The 18,746-nt window shown below is 37.1% G+C and overlaps 1 protein-coding gene across 6 annotated transcripts; it reads right to left on the reverse strand.

Moving 5' to 3' along the window:
• Nucleotides 1-150: 150 nt before the first annotated feature.
• Nucleotides 151-17,441, reverse strand: LOC128230052 (ras association domain-containing protein 9-like). Of its 6 annotated transcripts, XM_052942041.1 has the most exons (3): nucleotides 6,832-7,100; nucleotides 5,831-6,450; nucleotides 151-2,057 (listed from the first exon to the last, which is right to left on the reverse strand). In XM_052942041.1, the coding sequence occupies exons 2-3, from the start codon at nucleotides 5,927-5,929 to the stop codon at nucleotides 471-473; spliced, it is 1,686 nt and encodes a 561-aa protein (XP_052798001.1). In that variant the 5' UTR covers nucleotides 5,930-6,450; nucleotides 6,832-7,100; the 3' UTR covers nucleotides 151-470. The 6 variants fall into 6 exon arrangements, with proteins under 6 accessions (XP_052798001.1, XP_052798000.1, XP_052798003.1 ...); XM_052942040.1 differs by lacking the exons at nucleotides 5,831-6,450; nucleotides 6,832-7,100 and adding an exon at nucleotides 17,226-17,441; XM_052942043.1 differs by lacking the exons at nucleotides 5,831-6,450; nucleotides 6,832-7,100 and adding an exon at nucleotides 13,548-14,294.
• Nucleotides 17,442-18,746: the final 1,305 nt, after the last annotated feature.

Genomic DNA, 18,746 nt, shown 5'->3' on the forward strand with positions numbered 1-18,746 from the left:
CAAGGCTCCTCTCTATAGCTTTAATGATGTTAGAGATGATTCCATTTCCCAACTCTGTAACACATATGAACATTGACAGTTAGGTACTCACAATGCTCTTGTTTTTACTACAGTTTCAGAAGTTGAAACTGTTAAGTATTGGGAAACATCCGGTTTTAGTCCAGCTTTATTATAAAAGCTATTATAAATTAATACTCAAGTTTGATGGAACATCGGGTGTGCGCCAAAGTTATTTTACAAAATAGACTTTATCATAATGCTATACTAGTATTATGTTGGTGAGAATCTCTCGAGATAATAGTTTATCTTATTATTGATTCAACACAGTAAAACAAAACATTTTTGTATGTATAGGATTTCAAATGTTTTATATATTTTGGTCATTTAGCACTAGATAAGACCAAGAACAGTAAATCTGAAGTAGTGTACACACATGTATAAACTGGAGTTATATCCCTTTATTTACGATATTACACCAATGTTTCTAAATGGTACACTGCGGAGTCATCACTGTGCATACTGCTGAGGCCGGTATCCGAGTTCGAATCTTGATCCTCCACTTTCACTGTGAGGTAGGGCCGGTTGGGAGTACCGGACTTTACATTCGAGTACTCGTCTCGCCGACTCGGGTACTCGAACAAGTCCTTACAATCTGAGAGATCTGAGTGATCCATGCTGATTCCTTCCGAGAGGCTCGAGTCCTCCCAGTAATACTTGTCTATTATATCATCAGTTTTGAATCTCACTTTGGTTTCACTGTTTGAGTTTGATTTATGTTGAGTATTATATCCGTTTTTGCGTTCTGGAGCGCTCTGTTTCAGGATTGGTTTGCGCTCCGGGGCATGTTCAATTTGGCACTTTGGTTGCTGCACGGAAGTCACTGGCGGTTTAGATGATGAGGGTGGCGGGAGCTGAAGTGTCCGGGGCCGTAACCGCTCCGGCAATGGCGGAGGCGGGGAACACGGGCTACAAGGGGCCGATTGAACGCGGCTTGTGCGTTCCGGAAGTGGCAGCGGGTTCTGGCTTCCCGCTTCCCCACAATTGTCCAGAGATCCACTTGAATGAATATGAGCAATGGATTCAATCTCATCAAGTTCTTGCTGCAGCCGTTTACACATGTCACTTTTATGTGCCATCTTTTCGTCATAAAACTGAAGTTCACGTTGTAAATCCTGGTCTTTGTAATGCTGCATAATTGCGCATGATTTTGCACGAGTAAGTTCCACTTGCACTCTTGAAATATCCTCGGTAATAGTTGGAGATCCTGAGCTACATTCCTGTTGATTTGAACACGTTTGTATTTGGTATGCTAAATCTTCAATCTTTGCATGTTCATTTTGTATCATGTCCTCGAGCGCTAAAATCTTATCACAAAAACTGACATACAATTCTAGCTCTTCCACATTTGCATTAGAGAAAAGTTCGTCCATTTCATCACCGTTATCGTCGAGATATGCATCTTTTACATACTCTTCGCCGTTATTTTTTAATCGATGTTTATGCAATCTTGACTCATATTTATCGATTAATTTCTCCGTGTCATCTCCATGTTCAATCATATCTTTCAATTTGCGTTCCTGTGAAATGACTAGTTTGACAAGCGTCTCCATCGAGCGGAGTCGCTCGCTCGCGTTTTGACAGTAACCATGACGATGATGGTGGTCGCGTGATCGACGTTCTTTTTCACGGTCCCGAGTACGTTCACGTTCGCGTGTTCGATGCCGGGACTTTTTTCTCCGTCGAGTGAGGGAAAATTCACCACTGTATTCCAGTTCATCAAACTTTCTCATGGTCAGATACACATTGGCTTGGTCGGCGCCCCATGTGCGCCACACTTTCACAATTTTCGTCCGACCTTGCAGCGGGCGCTCAACTTCTCGCCATTTTTCAAAGATTGCGTACGCCGACGTGTTGACGTGTTCGTGGAGTCCGTCCTGGTAGAGGAGGGCGTATATGACGTCGTCACACGTGGTCCTCTTGGTAAGACCCGTCACCCACTTCTGCGTCCCCCGGACCCAGATCGGTATCTCAATGTCTGCAACCGACTCGCCCGCCATCTGAAAATAAAAAACATGATGCTATTAATAAATAAAAACTGCACTTACACAGGTATATGAATGAACAGATGAAATTTACCTGAGTTATTTTGTTCGAAACGTTTTAACATGGTGTCAATAAACTAATAGTTTAAAGGTAGCCTGTCCAAACCATCACCTCGAAATTTCATGAATCATTTATGTAGTCAATAACGAACAAAGTTTAACAATGCATTCAAAATTGGGATTTGACGGCGTTATCTGTAAGTCAAATGTCTTAATAGTCGCTGTAAGTGTCTTTATGTCACCATTACAGCAGATAAACCCTTAAAGATGGTCTATAAAACTATTTGTCAATCTTTCTATGCCTGCGATAGCGTTCAAAGTGCATTGTACAGGCAAAAACTCGTCACAAGATCATAAAGATATACAATCCTTTCATGTGATAATGTCGTGAATGTACTCTCAAACTCCTTCCAAAACGTTTGCCTGCTGATAAACAAACATTGAGTAGTTTCTCAAGAACATGAAGAACATGAATACCCTTATGTTCAAGTATCTAAATCTGTAGTTTCTACTATCCCGGCCAGCAAAACTGAGAATTGCAAACGTCATAGACTGATAGGTAACGTTAGTTTGATTCCGAAAGATATCAACTACTTCTATGTGATAAATCAGGTACACAAAGATAATTTGCTTCTATTCCATCTGTTGGTTTGCCAATTTCGGTAGACAAGATTCATTTTTTACATTTTATCGTGAAAAATCCATCTTAAAGCTTTTCAACCCTGTACATCATATACCATCAAAATAGAATTGTTTGTTATAACATGAAACAAACAGAGGCATTATTGCTCTTTTAACTCCCTTAATTAATCGTTAGAATGAAATCGATATAAATGTAATATTTTACATGATCGAAGAGGAACAGATGTTTAACGAATATAATTAGTAGTACACACAAGAATGCCGAGTGTTTGATCGGGACGGAAACAAGCTTTGAACGTGTTCAATAGGTGCTCATAAAAGTCAATCAAAGAGAATAATTCAAAAAGCAAACATTTGACCAGTGGTGATCTCAAATATGTAACCGCTGATTCATACCGCCAGTCTGTAAATATACACGCAATTCCTAAAATATCAAAAACCATTTAAGCAATTACGCACAACACAAGTTGTCTTTTTTTGCATTATAATGTATGTTTAACCCATTAACTTTATGATCAAAACAAAAAGCATGATTTGTGTATAGATAAAAAAAATACCAGTACACAAATCATATGGGGTTTGTTATCATGAAAGTCAAATGAGTTCAACGTTATAATGCCTTATAATAAAAATTGCAGCATCTTATATTGTGCGCCTTTAAAGATCACGAAATGAAACTCAAATTACCTGAACACCAATGATTTATTGCATGAGACATCATACTTGATCTGAATAAGTTCCAGTCTCGGTCACTTTAACATTGACTGGTATTGATGACCTGCTACCCAATAAGGCCATGTACATTCTGCCCGATTGTTTCAGCCATTGTCTTTATAAATGGACATATCTGCGGGTTACCTTTGGTCTCGGGAAGTTGCCAGCTGAATCATCAATTTTAAGCAATGGGGCTAATTGAGGGTTAAAAGTTTTATGAAGTAACAGCAAAGCCCAGTTGTTACCAGTCGTGTGTCCCTTTCAAAATGTGAAATTTGACCGGAGCCGAACAGTGTTATTTGAAATGTGTATTGTTTACAGAGTTTCAAACCTCTTGAGGAATACCTACTGAGTACGCAGAGGTAAGAAGATAGTTGGGCGATTTATGGTATCTTAGTAAAACCTAAAATTAAATTTCATGAACCGCTCACCTATCCCCAAACCACTGTGACTGCGTGCTGTCAAGACATAGATTATTCAGAAGTCAATAATTCAGAAGTTTTGTCTTCGGTTGAGCCATAAGCTAAGAGCCGACTATCATGACAAATTCCTCCTCATATCAAATGTTAACAGCGTGGACGGAGCCCGGTGTGCCGTTCTGGCAATTGCGCCCCGTGCCTTAGTGGAGGCAATACCCGGTAACTACTTCTTGTGGAGTAAGTCCGTCACCCAGCCACAGAGATAACCCCGGATGACTTCAAATATTCACTTATCGTGATGCTAAACCCTAACAGAAACTGCCAACGTCACTGTGACCATGGATTTCACAGGACCAAGCTATGTACACACATTTTCTTAAATATGTGTTAATTAAAATTTAAATGAAATAACCTAAATCTTTAGAAACATTGATCATGACGAAGCTATCCATTCCCGTAAATAAACATATGGTCACCATAAACGTTATACAATACACATGAATTAATCGATTGTCGATGAAGCCTAGTAGGTCGTTTTCTTAAACACCTTCTATCTGGACCTGTCCGCAGCTAAATTGCTTCATAATGATGAATTTGCGTGTAAGAAAGGAATTAGTTACCATTTTTGCAATCTTTAAAGTTTTTGTGAAGTGGTAACATACAATACAATCTCATTTTCTCCGGGTAATTGCCAATTAAGGCATTTCATTGAAAGTGTTACAGATAAGGAATTGTGTTTCATATAAAATATTGTTACAATAAACTCTTTCTTCGACCTGAGTGTAATTAAAAAATACACTTAAAAGGACACATGCGATTGAAAGAGGCACATAATAACGTTTATACATGTTGGTTAAAGGAAACAAAGCTATACTTAAACAATACATAAACCACTATAGTGCTTCTGTTCACTTAACTGGAACTCATACTCATGGAATTACCGACATACACGTCAACAAAACGCTGCATAAAAATGGCAAAATACCGACTTCTGCCTTGAATCATTTCACATCCATCACGTAAAACAGAATTACCTCATTTGTTTAGAAACAGTCAGCTGTTCCCAACATTAGACAAACTGATCCACGTACTGCTAATGAATTAGCTCAGGAATTAGTTCTCCACAAACACATGCAGGAACTCCATCCATCTTCTAGAACTTATGGTACTTCACAACTCTACAGACTTCAACTGCACTTCAAGTGTGAGAAACTTCCATGTTTGTATCGTTCTCTATATAAATATTGAAGTAATATTCTAAAGCTAGACCTGATTTAAACACATCCTTTGAACGGGAATGAAAACCTCGTACAAACATGGCACAGCTAACCCGGGACAACCCCGTCTTTTACTAGAGATCGAAAACCGATGGCCCATTTATTAATTGTAGCTATATTCGAATCTCAATTGGTCTATTTTTTACGTTTGGGGACTTAAAGTAGCCCGTCAATGTTAAAATAAACATTATTAATGATCCTATGCATTGCTAATGTTAATACATTAAAGCGATCAAACATGAATGGAAGAGTTGGATTTTCAATTAGGAAATATTTAACATTTTTTGGTATTATTAATCGTGGATAAGTAACATATACATGTAGTTTCTGAAAAATCAAAAATGCGGCGTTTCAAAATACGGCTGCAATATGGTTTAAGTCTTAAAAAATAAGACTTAACTTTGAAACCACACTTGTTATGTAAATAATTGTTGAATAACAATATTAAAATGGGACTCTCATAAACTGGTAAGAAGATATTCGCCAATTTAACTTCATGAATATTAGTCTAAAGGATTCATGTGCAATGGTTTAGAGTTTCTTTCTTAAATTCGATGGTTTCCATAAATAAATAAAGATTCATAACGTAATGATATCATTTTATGCAGATTTAAATTAGGACCGTTTCACTGAACTAGATAAAAAAAAAATGGTGTGAAGTATCACTTAAACTTACATCTGTCGCTCCAGATTTTAATCGCCTGTCTCTTCTCCTTCTAGTTTTAGTTTTACAATCCTTTGACAATATGTCCTCTTTGGAATATAGAGCAGCCATTTATACGTTCGTCTAGAGTTCCAAACACAAGAGGCTTCTAACAAAAGCGTTACCATCAACAACAACAGGAACTAAAATGGCCTGTTCCCGGCCTATGCACTGTCCATCACCTTCAACACAATAACATAAGTATTTGACCATCAGTCTCAGACAGTGGAAAAAGCCCATAACCACCTGACTCATCCACAGACATTTGAAATTTTGATATACAAGACAAGCAGACTGCAAACTCCATATAATGCCAGCAGACCTGAACGCTTCCAAAAGGCCCGATGTCTCATCCGGTTGTGACAGCTCCGCATCAATTATGCAGGAGGCCCGAGTCCCATCGGTACATCTCCACCCCTAAAGAGCTAACAACCCCATCTGTTATCATGCTCAATCGTTTGTTCTGATGCTTATGCGTGTCTCACTCTCTCTGTTCTGTCCTTATTAATTAAGCCGAGAAACCTGTTGCCACTGGGCGTCCTTTATATTATAATGTTACCAGCATCCAAGATCCAATATCGGTAATGCAGTTTCTGGAAAATGAATGGCATAGCATGCGCTATAGCCTAGACACTCTGTCCTAAAGACTTACAATTTGCAAATTATTATTTTCGAATGTCAACTTGTCAAATACGAGTTTACGTATTTAAGTATGTAAATATTAAAAGATTATATAAGTAATCCAAAGAAGATTAAGTTAAAGACAAAGGCAAGTTTTGATTTGAGGAGATAATCCGTTTTGATCTGTGAGCGGCTGACCAAACTAATCTCTTCCTGGCTTCTGGCCAACCTAGTTTCTGGAATATGTCTAAATGCATTCATATCCAAGCGACACTTTTGATGACGAACTTAATTAATAAACCTCACTTGTAACACTTGAAACCATGAAAATGTGAATATAACAAATAATGTACCTGGGATCCAGTCAGAAACAATGTCCGGAAAGGTCCAAACTATATTGATTTGTGCTGGTATTCCAAGACATTAAATCAAAAATCCAAAATCGTCATAGGGGATATTAAAACTAATTTCAGCTTCCATTAACATTAGATATAACCAAATTAAACACAATGGTACATTTTGGTGACCAACCTAACTTCACTTAGGTCATGTACTATAACGTTCAGAAGTATATCTACGATAAGGCAGATCACCAAGTTTAGCACCCGCCACATCCAGATACCTCATACAACTAACAACTAAACCAGCAAACAATGGGGCGATCTGCGAAAGAACTGATTTCAAAAACAATCCTATCTCTTCATCAAAACTGAACTTATTTACGATTTTGCAGATGGTAATCTTCTCTATTGTTAATCCGGTAGCCTTTTGTTTCGCGAGCAAATAGAGATTAGTGTATTTTGAGTAATCACTCGAGGATTTTTTATTGACCTTTAAAAAGGCTCATCGACCCATCGACGATTGCCCAATGATTAAATTCCATTGAACATTATTATTAATCAGTTTAGCAGCTCAGTGGCTAATCTATATTACGGAGTTGATCTTGTACGAGCAGCTTATTCCACCAGAACAATGTTCCCCTCCGCTGTTTACCGTCGCCTGATACCTCTCTCCCATACCTGTCAGGTCAGGGGTGTTGATTCCCACGATAACGTCCAAATCTTGCCAACAATTATACAGGAGTAGTTTTCAAATGTAAATACTATCGACATATCATGTCCCAAAATGTAACAAACTGCAAACTACATTGTAATACATGTATATGGATATGTTGTCATGATTCCAAGTCTCTTGCCGTTGCATTTTTCTTTTAATATGTTTTACTAGTTACTGGAACATGTCCGAAATGTTCATGTGGATTCTAATAGACCGCCACAAAGAACCAACATCAGATGAGGCATTAAGTTTAGAAAGTTGTGGTTTTGAAACCATTTCCATTACATATATAGATTCTATTTGATAATAATGCAATAGAACTGTGGTCAAACGCCTACGTAATTAAAATGCGAAACGGAAATATGTCAGGTTTCCTCCAAAACTGATTAAGCGTTATAAATAGAAAGCATATCATAAAGATTAAATGAATTTCTAAACAAACCAAGAGGTCCTGCGAACGCAAACCTTTATCTTGGAGCCTTTATGTAAATGAGGCAATAAATCTTTGGTAAAATCGATTTAAATGATACGGTGAACGCGCGTACGAGAATAATGCTCGGTATACACTGCAAACAAACCATGAAATGTAAATCGACATGAACGCGATTTTGAACTAATTCCAAACTTTATTGAGATGTTAAACATACAAGGTGTATTAGAGAATCAATCTATACGTCTGATACAGCGGTAAGTGCCCATGGCGGTGCAGGTACTTTAGCAGCCTGACACCCGAACATTCGTGCCAATGACGCACATCAACATTCTGGTGTACACAACAGGTTCTGCATCCCTAAAGCACTCGCATTATTGGATATAAACAGTAGATCTCACATTGCTGTTGATGAAAAATTGGCATTCGTACACTGTTAACATCATCTTCATATCGCAATGAGAAAAAAGAAACATTCCGCTCTCATAAAATGATGGTTATATTTTTTATGTTATCAACTATAATATATTCTGAAGCCATTGCTTAGGATATACAGTCTGCGCTTATCATGAAAGCAATACGTAGCAGATACGCAAGTAACCACCGCGGAAAACACTTCTGACCTATTATGCGATGTACAAGTTATTGCATCAGAGACGTTAGACCACCCGGTGAACCCACTGGTGTCAGGTGTTAGTAACTGTAGCACTATTTGGTAGTGTAATACCATTAAAAACTTACATCATACCTGCGAATTTAATCCAACAGTTCAAGTGATAAACTGAACACTGAACTACACCTGTCACCCCGTGTGCGTGACAGTCACTGTATCAATACTCGTACGTATATGGCGGGATATATGTACAAAAGTAAGAGATTTCTTACTAGATAAAATGTGGCCAAGTTTTGTGTCCCTACACCTGGACACAGAAGAGGTCGCAACAAACATACACAGCTCACTGACTTAAATGGCACACATTAACTGATAGCTATATTAACATCGAGATATAAATGTTACCAACTATCTCAAGGATAAGTGAACATATGAAAACAAGTTAAACAGTACACTTTCAGATAACTGCAAAACACTCACCCTCTCGCTTCGTCTCCTTTTAAGTTTTGAATAAGCCATGTCAAACTTTGGTAAACAATATACTTAGGTGCTAAGCCCGGGCACCGGGGAAGGTGTCCCTGGTTGACTAACACATGTACGCTACAGATAAGGTCCACACTATGAATCTTTAATTCCAGTTGTTCACGTAAATAATAGAAGTTCAATTACAGTTCCGCGGCTGATTAACCCAACTGATTTATCTACATTCCATTGTGGGCACTTCAAACGATGAAAATGACCATGAGAATCAGCCAACTGACCAACTACACTTGACCAGTTATGACATTGCCAATAAAGCATTTGAACAATTTAAAATGCGTGACTTCAAACGTTTGGCGTAAACTCATAAAAGTTTTCAAACTAAGTGACTACTAAGTGGCCCGCGGGCGCGCTCTTTGCTGGCCGTATTGTTAAGTGCGTCACCCACCCCGGACCTTGTCACCAGTTGAGGCCATAGCATTATACGCGGGATGACCCGATCCTTATCTGTCTTGTAAAAACAATATTGGATAGTAAATGTAATTTGTTTTCCTCGTCCGATGTCGTTATCGGGATGCAAATCACTTCCATTACCGCTGGACAGTCAATAAAACAATAACCAACATGAGCCAAGTCATTTCAACTTATTGTAAAACGTTAATTGTTAGATTTTTATTGCTATTGTTTCTGTAACTTTGTTTACCGATGTCATTATGTTGTCAGATTTGATTAATGTATATGTCACAAAAGTCATGGGACAATCGCTTAGCCAACAAAGCCGAAACAACAACCATGGTAGTCTGTATGATAACAAAGACACGCGTGTTGACACCGCACAACACGGAACACGTCTCTCTCTGATACTTCATCACTGGTAGAAATGCATACCGAGGGAGGAAATGTCACACTATCTTGTGTCCGTTCTGTTAGCCCCCTTATCACCCGATACCCGCCATGCCTACCACACTACATCGCCTGCAGGATGCCGGGGACCTACTCGGGTTTCCTATCCGGTCAACCATGGCACACACGACACCCACCTCACAGCCACACACACTTCCACATAATTGCAATATGCGTGACAAGATAAACTGAAGCCATTCATGATTTACGTTCGCAGTGTTCGAACTTATTTCTGAAGAACAATTTCCATCAGCCTAGTGCATAAAACTAGTGACTTTTTTGTTTTGTTCAAAGTAATCAAACAAATATTGCTTTGTTGATATGTTTCGAATAAGTACCATAACCCTTTAAAATCATTTAAATTTGCAAACTACCCTTTATGCACCAGTCAATTGTAACCACGCCTCCCCGCCCCCAGGTCCGGGGAATAGCGGGGACATTGACTTTCGGTCCAGCCAAGCCCGGGTAAAATCCCCGTCCTGTGGGGACAAACTGCTGGTAAAATTACCGTCATATGCCCCCCGCACCCAGGGGCCCTAGGTTAGGCCCTATTCCCCACTGTTTTTGCGCGACGACAAAACTACTGCATTAACACGGCACTGCGGGGCCACCTGAAAGGTAAAAACACGGTCCATTTCCTCCATAGGGGGGGGGGGGGATCTTGGTTACAATTGACTGGAGCATTATTTGTTGACCACCTACGTGTTATTTAATAGAATGCTGCGTGTTTGTGTTATGCAGTTTTATTCAAGTTTATTCAAGAAATGGAGATGCTTGATTTGCTTGCAGAATGTCGTGATTCTGTACCATAAATCAACAAAGACCTCTGTAGCTCTGATATCTTATGCTAATAACAATAGACGTAAGCGGAACAAAATTACATTGGAATTGCACAATGGCTCACAAAAAGCCCACAAAGAATCAAGGTTCTCGGCATTTCTTGTAATCTAACACTGTTTCATTTACCAAAGGCTAGCTCGGGATGATAAATTGTCCGATTGTAGGAAATGTTCTCAGATCGCAATCGAAGTTGGACATCATATCAGACCATTTAAAGACTTGATGAGAAATGAGATAAAAATGTGTTCGTGAAAAAATGGTCATGGAGACAAATACAAGAAGGTCAGTCAATGTCACAAGTCTGGTAAATCTCGGGAGATTACAGTCTCATGATGGATCAACTGGTTGAAAAGGGTCCAGTTACTGTCGTCAAAGCAAAGGTTAACGATCACATCATAGACCTATTTTTCGAAGAATGATGTGATATCCTTTAGAACAAAAACTGAAATAAAATACCAATACATTTATATAGCCTAAAATACGGAATGAAGTTCACTTCTCATTACTTTAATGAGTACATTTTCGAGACCGCAAAGTCTTCTGAAGTGCGAAAGTCAATTCCAAAATATCAGGCACTCCTACGCCATTATACCAAAATTAAAGGCAAGAATTTTTTAATAAGACGCTTATCTTTCATAATAATATGAGTTCAACTTGACACCAATACTCAAAAGCAGACAAAAATAGGGAAAAGAACAGCCGTGTTTGCATTGGGAGGTCGTTGTTTGTTGACTAAGATCCGCCTGAATTTCATTCCCGTCGCAATTCGATTCTTTTATCTCGTATAAACATGCTTATTAAAGGAGGAAATCATTCGTATTTAATTATCTAAACGTTTATAATATGATTTGAAAAACACCGTTAACATTGAGTTAAGTATTATACAAAAAGGTGAACATTTTCTGCAATATCTGTCAAAATCGGAGACATAATATGAGACAATGATAAATGAAGTTTCATCAAGATTGAAAGATTATGTTGAAGATAGAGTCGGGTATATTATAGCCCAAGTTTATCCCTTCCTTTCAAGGCCTACTTGATAATAAATCTGATAACAGCTAATATGAAAGATCGCTTTAATGAAACCATTAACTTTACGGCTGATACAATGCGGTGTAACATTAATCGTTTCCCTAGTATGACGAACTATAGTGCATTTATACCAGACAAAAGAAACAGACAAAGGGACGAGAAAACTGAACAATACAGGGTGGACACTCACACCAAGCCTTGAACACTGTCACACTGCAACAGCCACTCGCAGCAAAGGAACTAGGAACCCTCTTCAATAAAGGTCTTTTAAACCTGATTTTAGTTGTAAAAGAATATTATCTTACTGACATATTTTCATTATTGTTCCACACACTGGTGTGAAATGAACTTTAGCCACTATTTAAAATGAATTCAAAGTTATGGAAATAATAAAATCAACTTGTTGCCATTTGTGCAGTTTATTCAGATTTAAGACTATCGAAGTAACGACTGAGACCCTTAAATGAAACAAGCCCCCAGCTCTTGAGGAAAGGTCCTGCTTTTACGGCGTTCATTGCTGCATATCTCAATAAATCACAAACGGATGAGCATAAAACTGACAGTACCTCCTTAAATTTTGCGCCTCTGTTGAATCCTTTTGTATCCATGTCAAAAGACGTGCTAAAAATTAATTGAGTTTAAATTTTGTTGAATGGATGTGTTTCCATAGAGACTGATTTGTAAATCCATTCACGTAACTAACGGGTTTACAATAAGACACCATGCAAGGAAATAAAATCCAAGTCATTTATATCAAAAACAAAATTTGAATAAAATTGCATACATTGTAAAGAGATTTTAAATTAATAGTTGAATCTTACCAGCTAAATAACACTGTCAGTCATAATGGATGTATTAGAACTACTTTGGCACGGTAATTTCAATTATCGAAGGTTTAATCAGAGAGGAAAAATATAAATATTGACTTTTATAATGTTCCTGATAAATATTTGGCTATTTCATATTGATTACTATTGCGTTCAATCATTTGATTGATTACAATGATTAGAAGAAGAATGTTACACGGTCAGTATGTGGACAGATTCAGCTCCATAGTACAACAGTTTTAGCACATAAGCCAATTAAAAAGGGTTCGTCAGATGGTAGCTTTAATCAGAGTTATGGGGAGAGATTCTGATAGTTAAAAAGGGTTCGTCAGATGGTAGCTTTAATCAGAGTTATGGGGAGAGATTCTGATAGTTAAAAAGGGTTCGTCAGATGGTAGCTTTAATCAGAGTTATGGGGAACACATGTGACCCAGCAACAGTGATACTTGTTTTATTATTTTGATAGTTCATATGTATCCCTGCCTCGAGACTGCCAGAGTCAAAACACATCAAAAGACTCCTTGGCGGCCATTAAGGTGGACTAACATGTGAACCAACTGCCGACATCACTTGAAAACACACTGATTTAGTTGATTCAGAATATATATTTCCAAAATGTCCAAACGTAAAAGGCCACAAACAAATGCTTAAGACCTTATAACAAGTGACGCAGATTTTTCAAAACTTGTAGAAAGTACTTTAATTCAAAGGCAATCTGAAGTAGATGGTGAGTTAGCTGATGTATAGAAGTAATTTGTTTTCTAAAATTTATAACACAAAAATATTTGTTACAACAGTCAATTAAGTTAAAACTATTTTTCTCAGTAGAGGTAATATATATATTGCGTTGCATGATATTGTCAATCACTAAAGTGAAAATATACATACCTGAAACGTTTTACAGCCAAATTCCAGGTTTTAAGGAAACACTTTGAAATAAATTCCTGTAAAGACTGATACCCAGTTAAATTCCTCAATCAAGGGCGCTATCACAGTGTTCAAACCCATACACCTGTTCCCTGCTACTCCAAATCCAGAAATGATTTACTACATAGATTTTGAAAACCTGTACACAGGTAAATCGCTCAGAGATACAAGTTCCGCTCTTCTTGTCCAGTTTCGTTTTTCTCAAGTGTTTTCTTCTCTTTTTTTTTCAATATAAATTAAGCATCTATTTTTAAATTTACGAAAATTATTTGAATTCCCTAATATTCCCTGTGAAAACTGCCGATAGTATCCTGGTAACAGAGTTGTAATCTGGTAATTTATATGATGAATGTTTGTTAAGCAGAGTAAAAACGGACTTTAAAGTGTTTAATGAAAAATTTCAGTCCAATATTCAGAAATGCGTAAAGAAAGATAAACCGATGGTTTAAGCCAACGGGATTACTTGACTCATTCAGAAATCACAATGCTCAGATTTGTCGATTTAGAAAACCACTGGCTATTGAACGCCGGGCTCTGACTCATGGCCCCTAATTGCGATATAATGGTCGTCAATACATGTTCAATACATGCTCCAAATACTTCGAATATCATGAACTAATTTGACAAATGAAAATTATTCTGCTTCATTCTTATTCCAACAAATACCAGTTGAGCAATTATAAAAATATTATATCGTATCACGGTAGTGGTAAAAAGGCGAATGACTGATACACGTTCGGTCTGATGGAATTTCCATTAAGCCACCTGTGTGCTAATTGCTCCTGAAACAAGCGTCTGATTCCAATAGACAAAGGTAAATTCTGCATCAGTTCTGACAATGTTTATAAAGGAGTCTGGCAGGGGGAAGACGTCTGGTGACTGGTTTGATAAACTGCATTTGACAAATATCTGTTGGTGAGAATGAATGTATACAAGACTTGATCAGCCTTACAACGACCAAAACAGTTGTATTGTTATAGTAATAAATGTCTTAATAGCTCTGTCTATATTCAATGAATTCAGGCCATGGCAATTGAGAAGCGTTATTTTTCTGTTTTAAACATTTATTTGTTTAAGGCATACCAAAAATAGTTTATATAATTATATCAGGTCTTGACATGATGTTAAAATTAGGAAAACAGAATATGTTTACAATTGTGATTAATACCGCATTATCCTATAAATCAGTGTTTGTGCTTACGTGTTAGCCAATGGGAATAGAGATGGGCGACATTAGTAAGGCAATACTATAGTAGTGCACTATTTATACAGACTTGACAAGATATGATCAAATAACGCATAAACCAGATACAAATATTTGGTCACTATATTTAGATGTTGAAATTAGAAAGTACGACCTACGCCTTTACTATAACGTCACCCAGTATATTGATTTAATTTAGGGAAAAGAAACACTTATTATAGTAATTACTTAAACGACGGATTTTCTAAAGATTTCATTTTATCGGTGTCGGTCAGTATACTTTCAATTTCCAATTAAATGTACGACTTTTCAGTGTGACAGGTCACAGCGATTATCAATGGGATCTTCAATTATATTCCGAAATGCTCTCCTGGGTCGCCATGTCCTTTAGCTTGAGGAGAACCATTTGATGACAGTAACAATATGTGTCAAATTATTTATTTCAAGTGCCGATTTTGCTAAGTGGGCTTAAACACATTTAGAACTTTTATTGAAATGAAAGAGTTTGCAAAGGCCAGAGAATGTCATTAATTTAATGCACATAGGCCGTGGTCACAAGAACGTTGACTAGTCTACGTACATATGGGACTGAATGACTCTTGGATTGGAACTGGCCTAAAAAAACAAGTTATCCCACATTCAGCTGTTTGCTGAGAACTCAACCTTTCCTACGCCTATCTTTTTTAAGTGTTACTAGTTGTCGCCCGGTAAAAAATTCTTTCTCTTATAATATAGTCTCACAGGTTATCTTGTAAAATAAGAAATGCCGAAAATGTAAGACATATGATAAGAATTCAAAAACAAACACATAAAAGTTCTATGTGTCATCTAATGTTATTTACAAGCATCAGTATACGTATGTAAACAGCCTATAAATGCCAAACATTTGTACTTGTAGAAACTATAAAAATAACTTTCTTTATAGTTTACTATACTTTTATTTCTATTTATGTGGTTTTATATGAGATATTATTGCGATATAATCATTGTGTTTTGAAATACCCGGGCCTCAGGCTGAGGCCACCGTCAAACAAGCTATCCAGGGTAGGGTTTATCCGGTTATTTTAGTTATTCGAAATATGTTCATGTTATACAAAGTCATGACTTTTTTATTCTTAAGTCCATTTAACATAATATTCATTTTGAGGTGACAGTTCTGACTCAGTAACCAGTATGTTTCTACAAACGCCGCGGCTGCAGATGAAATCTAACCAAAACTATCATGATGTATTATGGACATATACGTATTGGCAATCTTCGCATTTGTTTTAACTACAAAGAAAAGAGTATTGACTTTTTATCTAGTTATGCAATTTATTCGTATTATGTTATTATATTTTATGTATGTAAACGTCATGAAAATTGCCCTAAACGACAGCAAACCGACCCATGACACGAGTCTAGTTAGTAATTGATTTATTATTGTCAGCACTTTAAATAACATTTGTTTATTTATGCACGTACGCAGGTGAAAATCCATAAAGGAGGGAAAAGTCTCAAATTAAAGTACATGTAATATCTATAAAAGCATTGAACTGGTACCATGGGAGTAAAGCAATGTTGTCGCCCTAAGGGAGACAATCGAAATTTGAAGACTTACTATTCTCGTGGGAAGTAACTTTTTAACTTTCATTATTTGAGCGATTAAGTGGGTAAATATTTGTTTTGCATCTTCACTCTGAAGCAATTGGGACTTATAATAACAAAGATCTCGGCCTATTAACAAACACACAATCGAACGTTGGTTTTTGTAGTATAAAGAAAATTTATCAAAGCAAAACTTATTCCAACTTTTCCTGTTTGCGAACATGCCATGTATCAATAATTATATTAATATTTGATTAAATGCACCAAACAAATATGAAGTTTCAGCCGCCCGCTATTTTACAACATTAATTCGAAATCATTCAATGTATTTAAACTCCGACAATAACCGAAAGAAAGGCCAAAGTGTTCATAAATCGACTAATTAATATTCAATACTTAATTTTAAAATACCACAACTTAATTTTAAAGCATTATGTACAAAGTAAAGACTTTTGCAAAGGAAAGTTTCATAATAATTTCAATTATACATAGAGTCAAAGTTTTAAAGTGCTTTAAACTCCTGATCCATGTAATTTTATGTCATTTTCTGGCAATTAACTTCAACCTATATTGGTACCTAACAGCCTAGGAACAATGGAACATTAACATATCTGCGGTCGCTCCCGGGGTTCCTTTGTGAGCACAAGCTTCAACAGGTTTAGTTTTGTTCGTGGGAAAGTGTTCAGTTAAGAACAATATATTATTTTACAGTCACATCATAATTCATGAATTATGTGACAAATAGTTAATCAGCATGCACGCGAGAAGATGTTCAACAACTGTACTGCATTTAAATATTATAATATGGCTAATATACGAGTTGAACCAACTACAGAAGTGGTACGAACCTGCCTATCATGTTGCTGGCAAGTGTCAGACTCCGTGTCCGCCAGGCCGCCGTCAGCACTCAGAAATACGTAGTCGCCTTCCACGTCGTGGACGTGAGCGCGTGCCGGGCGAGTCGTCGGCGGCATCATATCCACCTGGCCTCGGGTGGATAGAAAATACTAGCAATAGAGCTAAACGCCAAACTTTCCCACCTCTTTTAAACACTGAATATAAACATGTAAGACAGGTCAGACTGAGAATTTTTTTCTTCACTTCGACACGACGGTGACCCGTCACTTGTAGTTGAGGGCTAACACTTGAAGGTTTTTCAGCGCCACAGATGTCCTCATATCTTTATTAACCAGCCACTGATATTGATATTAGTCAGATCATCTTACAATCAACAATTATTGTCCAGGTTATTGAGATAACGATACCCTAACGATGCCCTAGATGATATTAAGTCCTCTTTAGTTTATTTACTTTCCAGTTTATTTACGTACTTTGTCCATCCTTTCTGGTCCCCATGGTGCACATGTGCTCAACCAATCATCGCTCAATCATTGAACTGGACACAGTTTAAACTTTCCTAGGGCAACCAACTCCAGCTTGAAACAAAACAGTCCTTGTAATTGTAGTGTCACTTGTGATTGATATTACATAAATCACTTATTGATATTCATAGGAAAACAATACTCATTAATGAGTGTGAAGTGTTTTACTCCCTCGCGTGTCACTTGCAAGTGATCGGTCAACCGCTGTGCTCCGCTGTCAAAAGAATGCTCATCTGAAGACTCCCTCCTGTTTGAAATACAGGCAAAATGTCAATATCTCTTTTCAAATGTAGATAAATGTTATAACTGTTACCCTTTATAAGACTCCTGTGCTAACCTTTGCCAAAAGTACTTTCTATTCTCCTTTGCCAATAATGTTTACCCTTGCGTTTTTGTAGTTGCCGCGGCTTTATAACCATTATAGTCCATTACTCATATTGTTAAATTCAAATAAATTCACAAATATGTCCCCACTTTTACAAAACAACATAACCCGCCATCGTTTCATCACTAAGGCCAAGTAAAATAACACAGCGTCTATTAGCAAAATGTTGGCAAATAGTATGTTTCAAAATAATGTATGTATAGTTAATAAAGAAATAACATGTATTTGTTTTAAAACGCTGTCAATTTCATTTGTATAGATGTTTTGCGTTTATTTAAAGAGTCCCAATTCCTGGTGCATGGATACGTTAAGTGTTGTTCTCACATCAGTTTTATTATTTATATCTTACTATAGTTATGATACTGTTGCCGTAATACTCACGAATACAGAATGTAACCTGTAAAAGTATGACTATTTATATAGATTAGAAAGCAATTTAAAAGTTTTTGAAGCAACAAAAGTTTAAGCTTCGATAAGACATTAGAACCAAACCTCCTTACTGTGGCCTGTGATGTGTAGCGACCATATCGCTGCTATTAAAATAAGTAGCTGACTGTGCGGCTGAGCAATACAATTTGAGTCTGAATTTGAAACACAAAATA

This window comes from Mya arenaria, chromosome 4, assembly GCF_026914265.1.
Source record: "Mya arenaria isolate MELC-2E11 chromosome 4, ASM2691426v1".
Lineage (NCBI taxonomy): Eukaryota > Metazoa > Mollusca > Bivalvia > Myida > Myidae > Mya > Mya arenaria.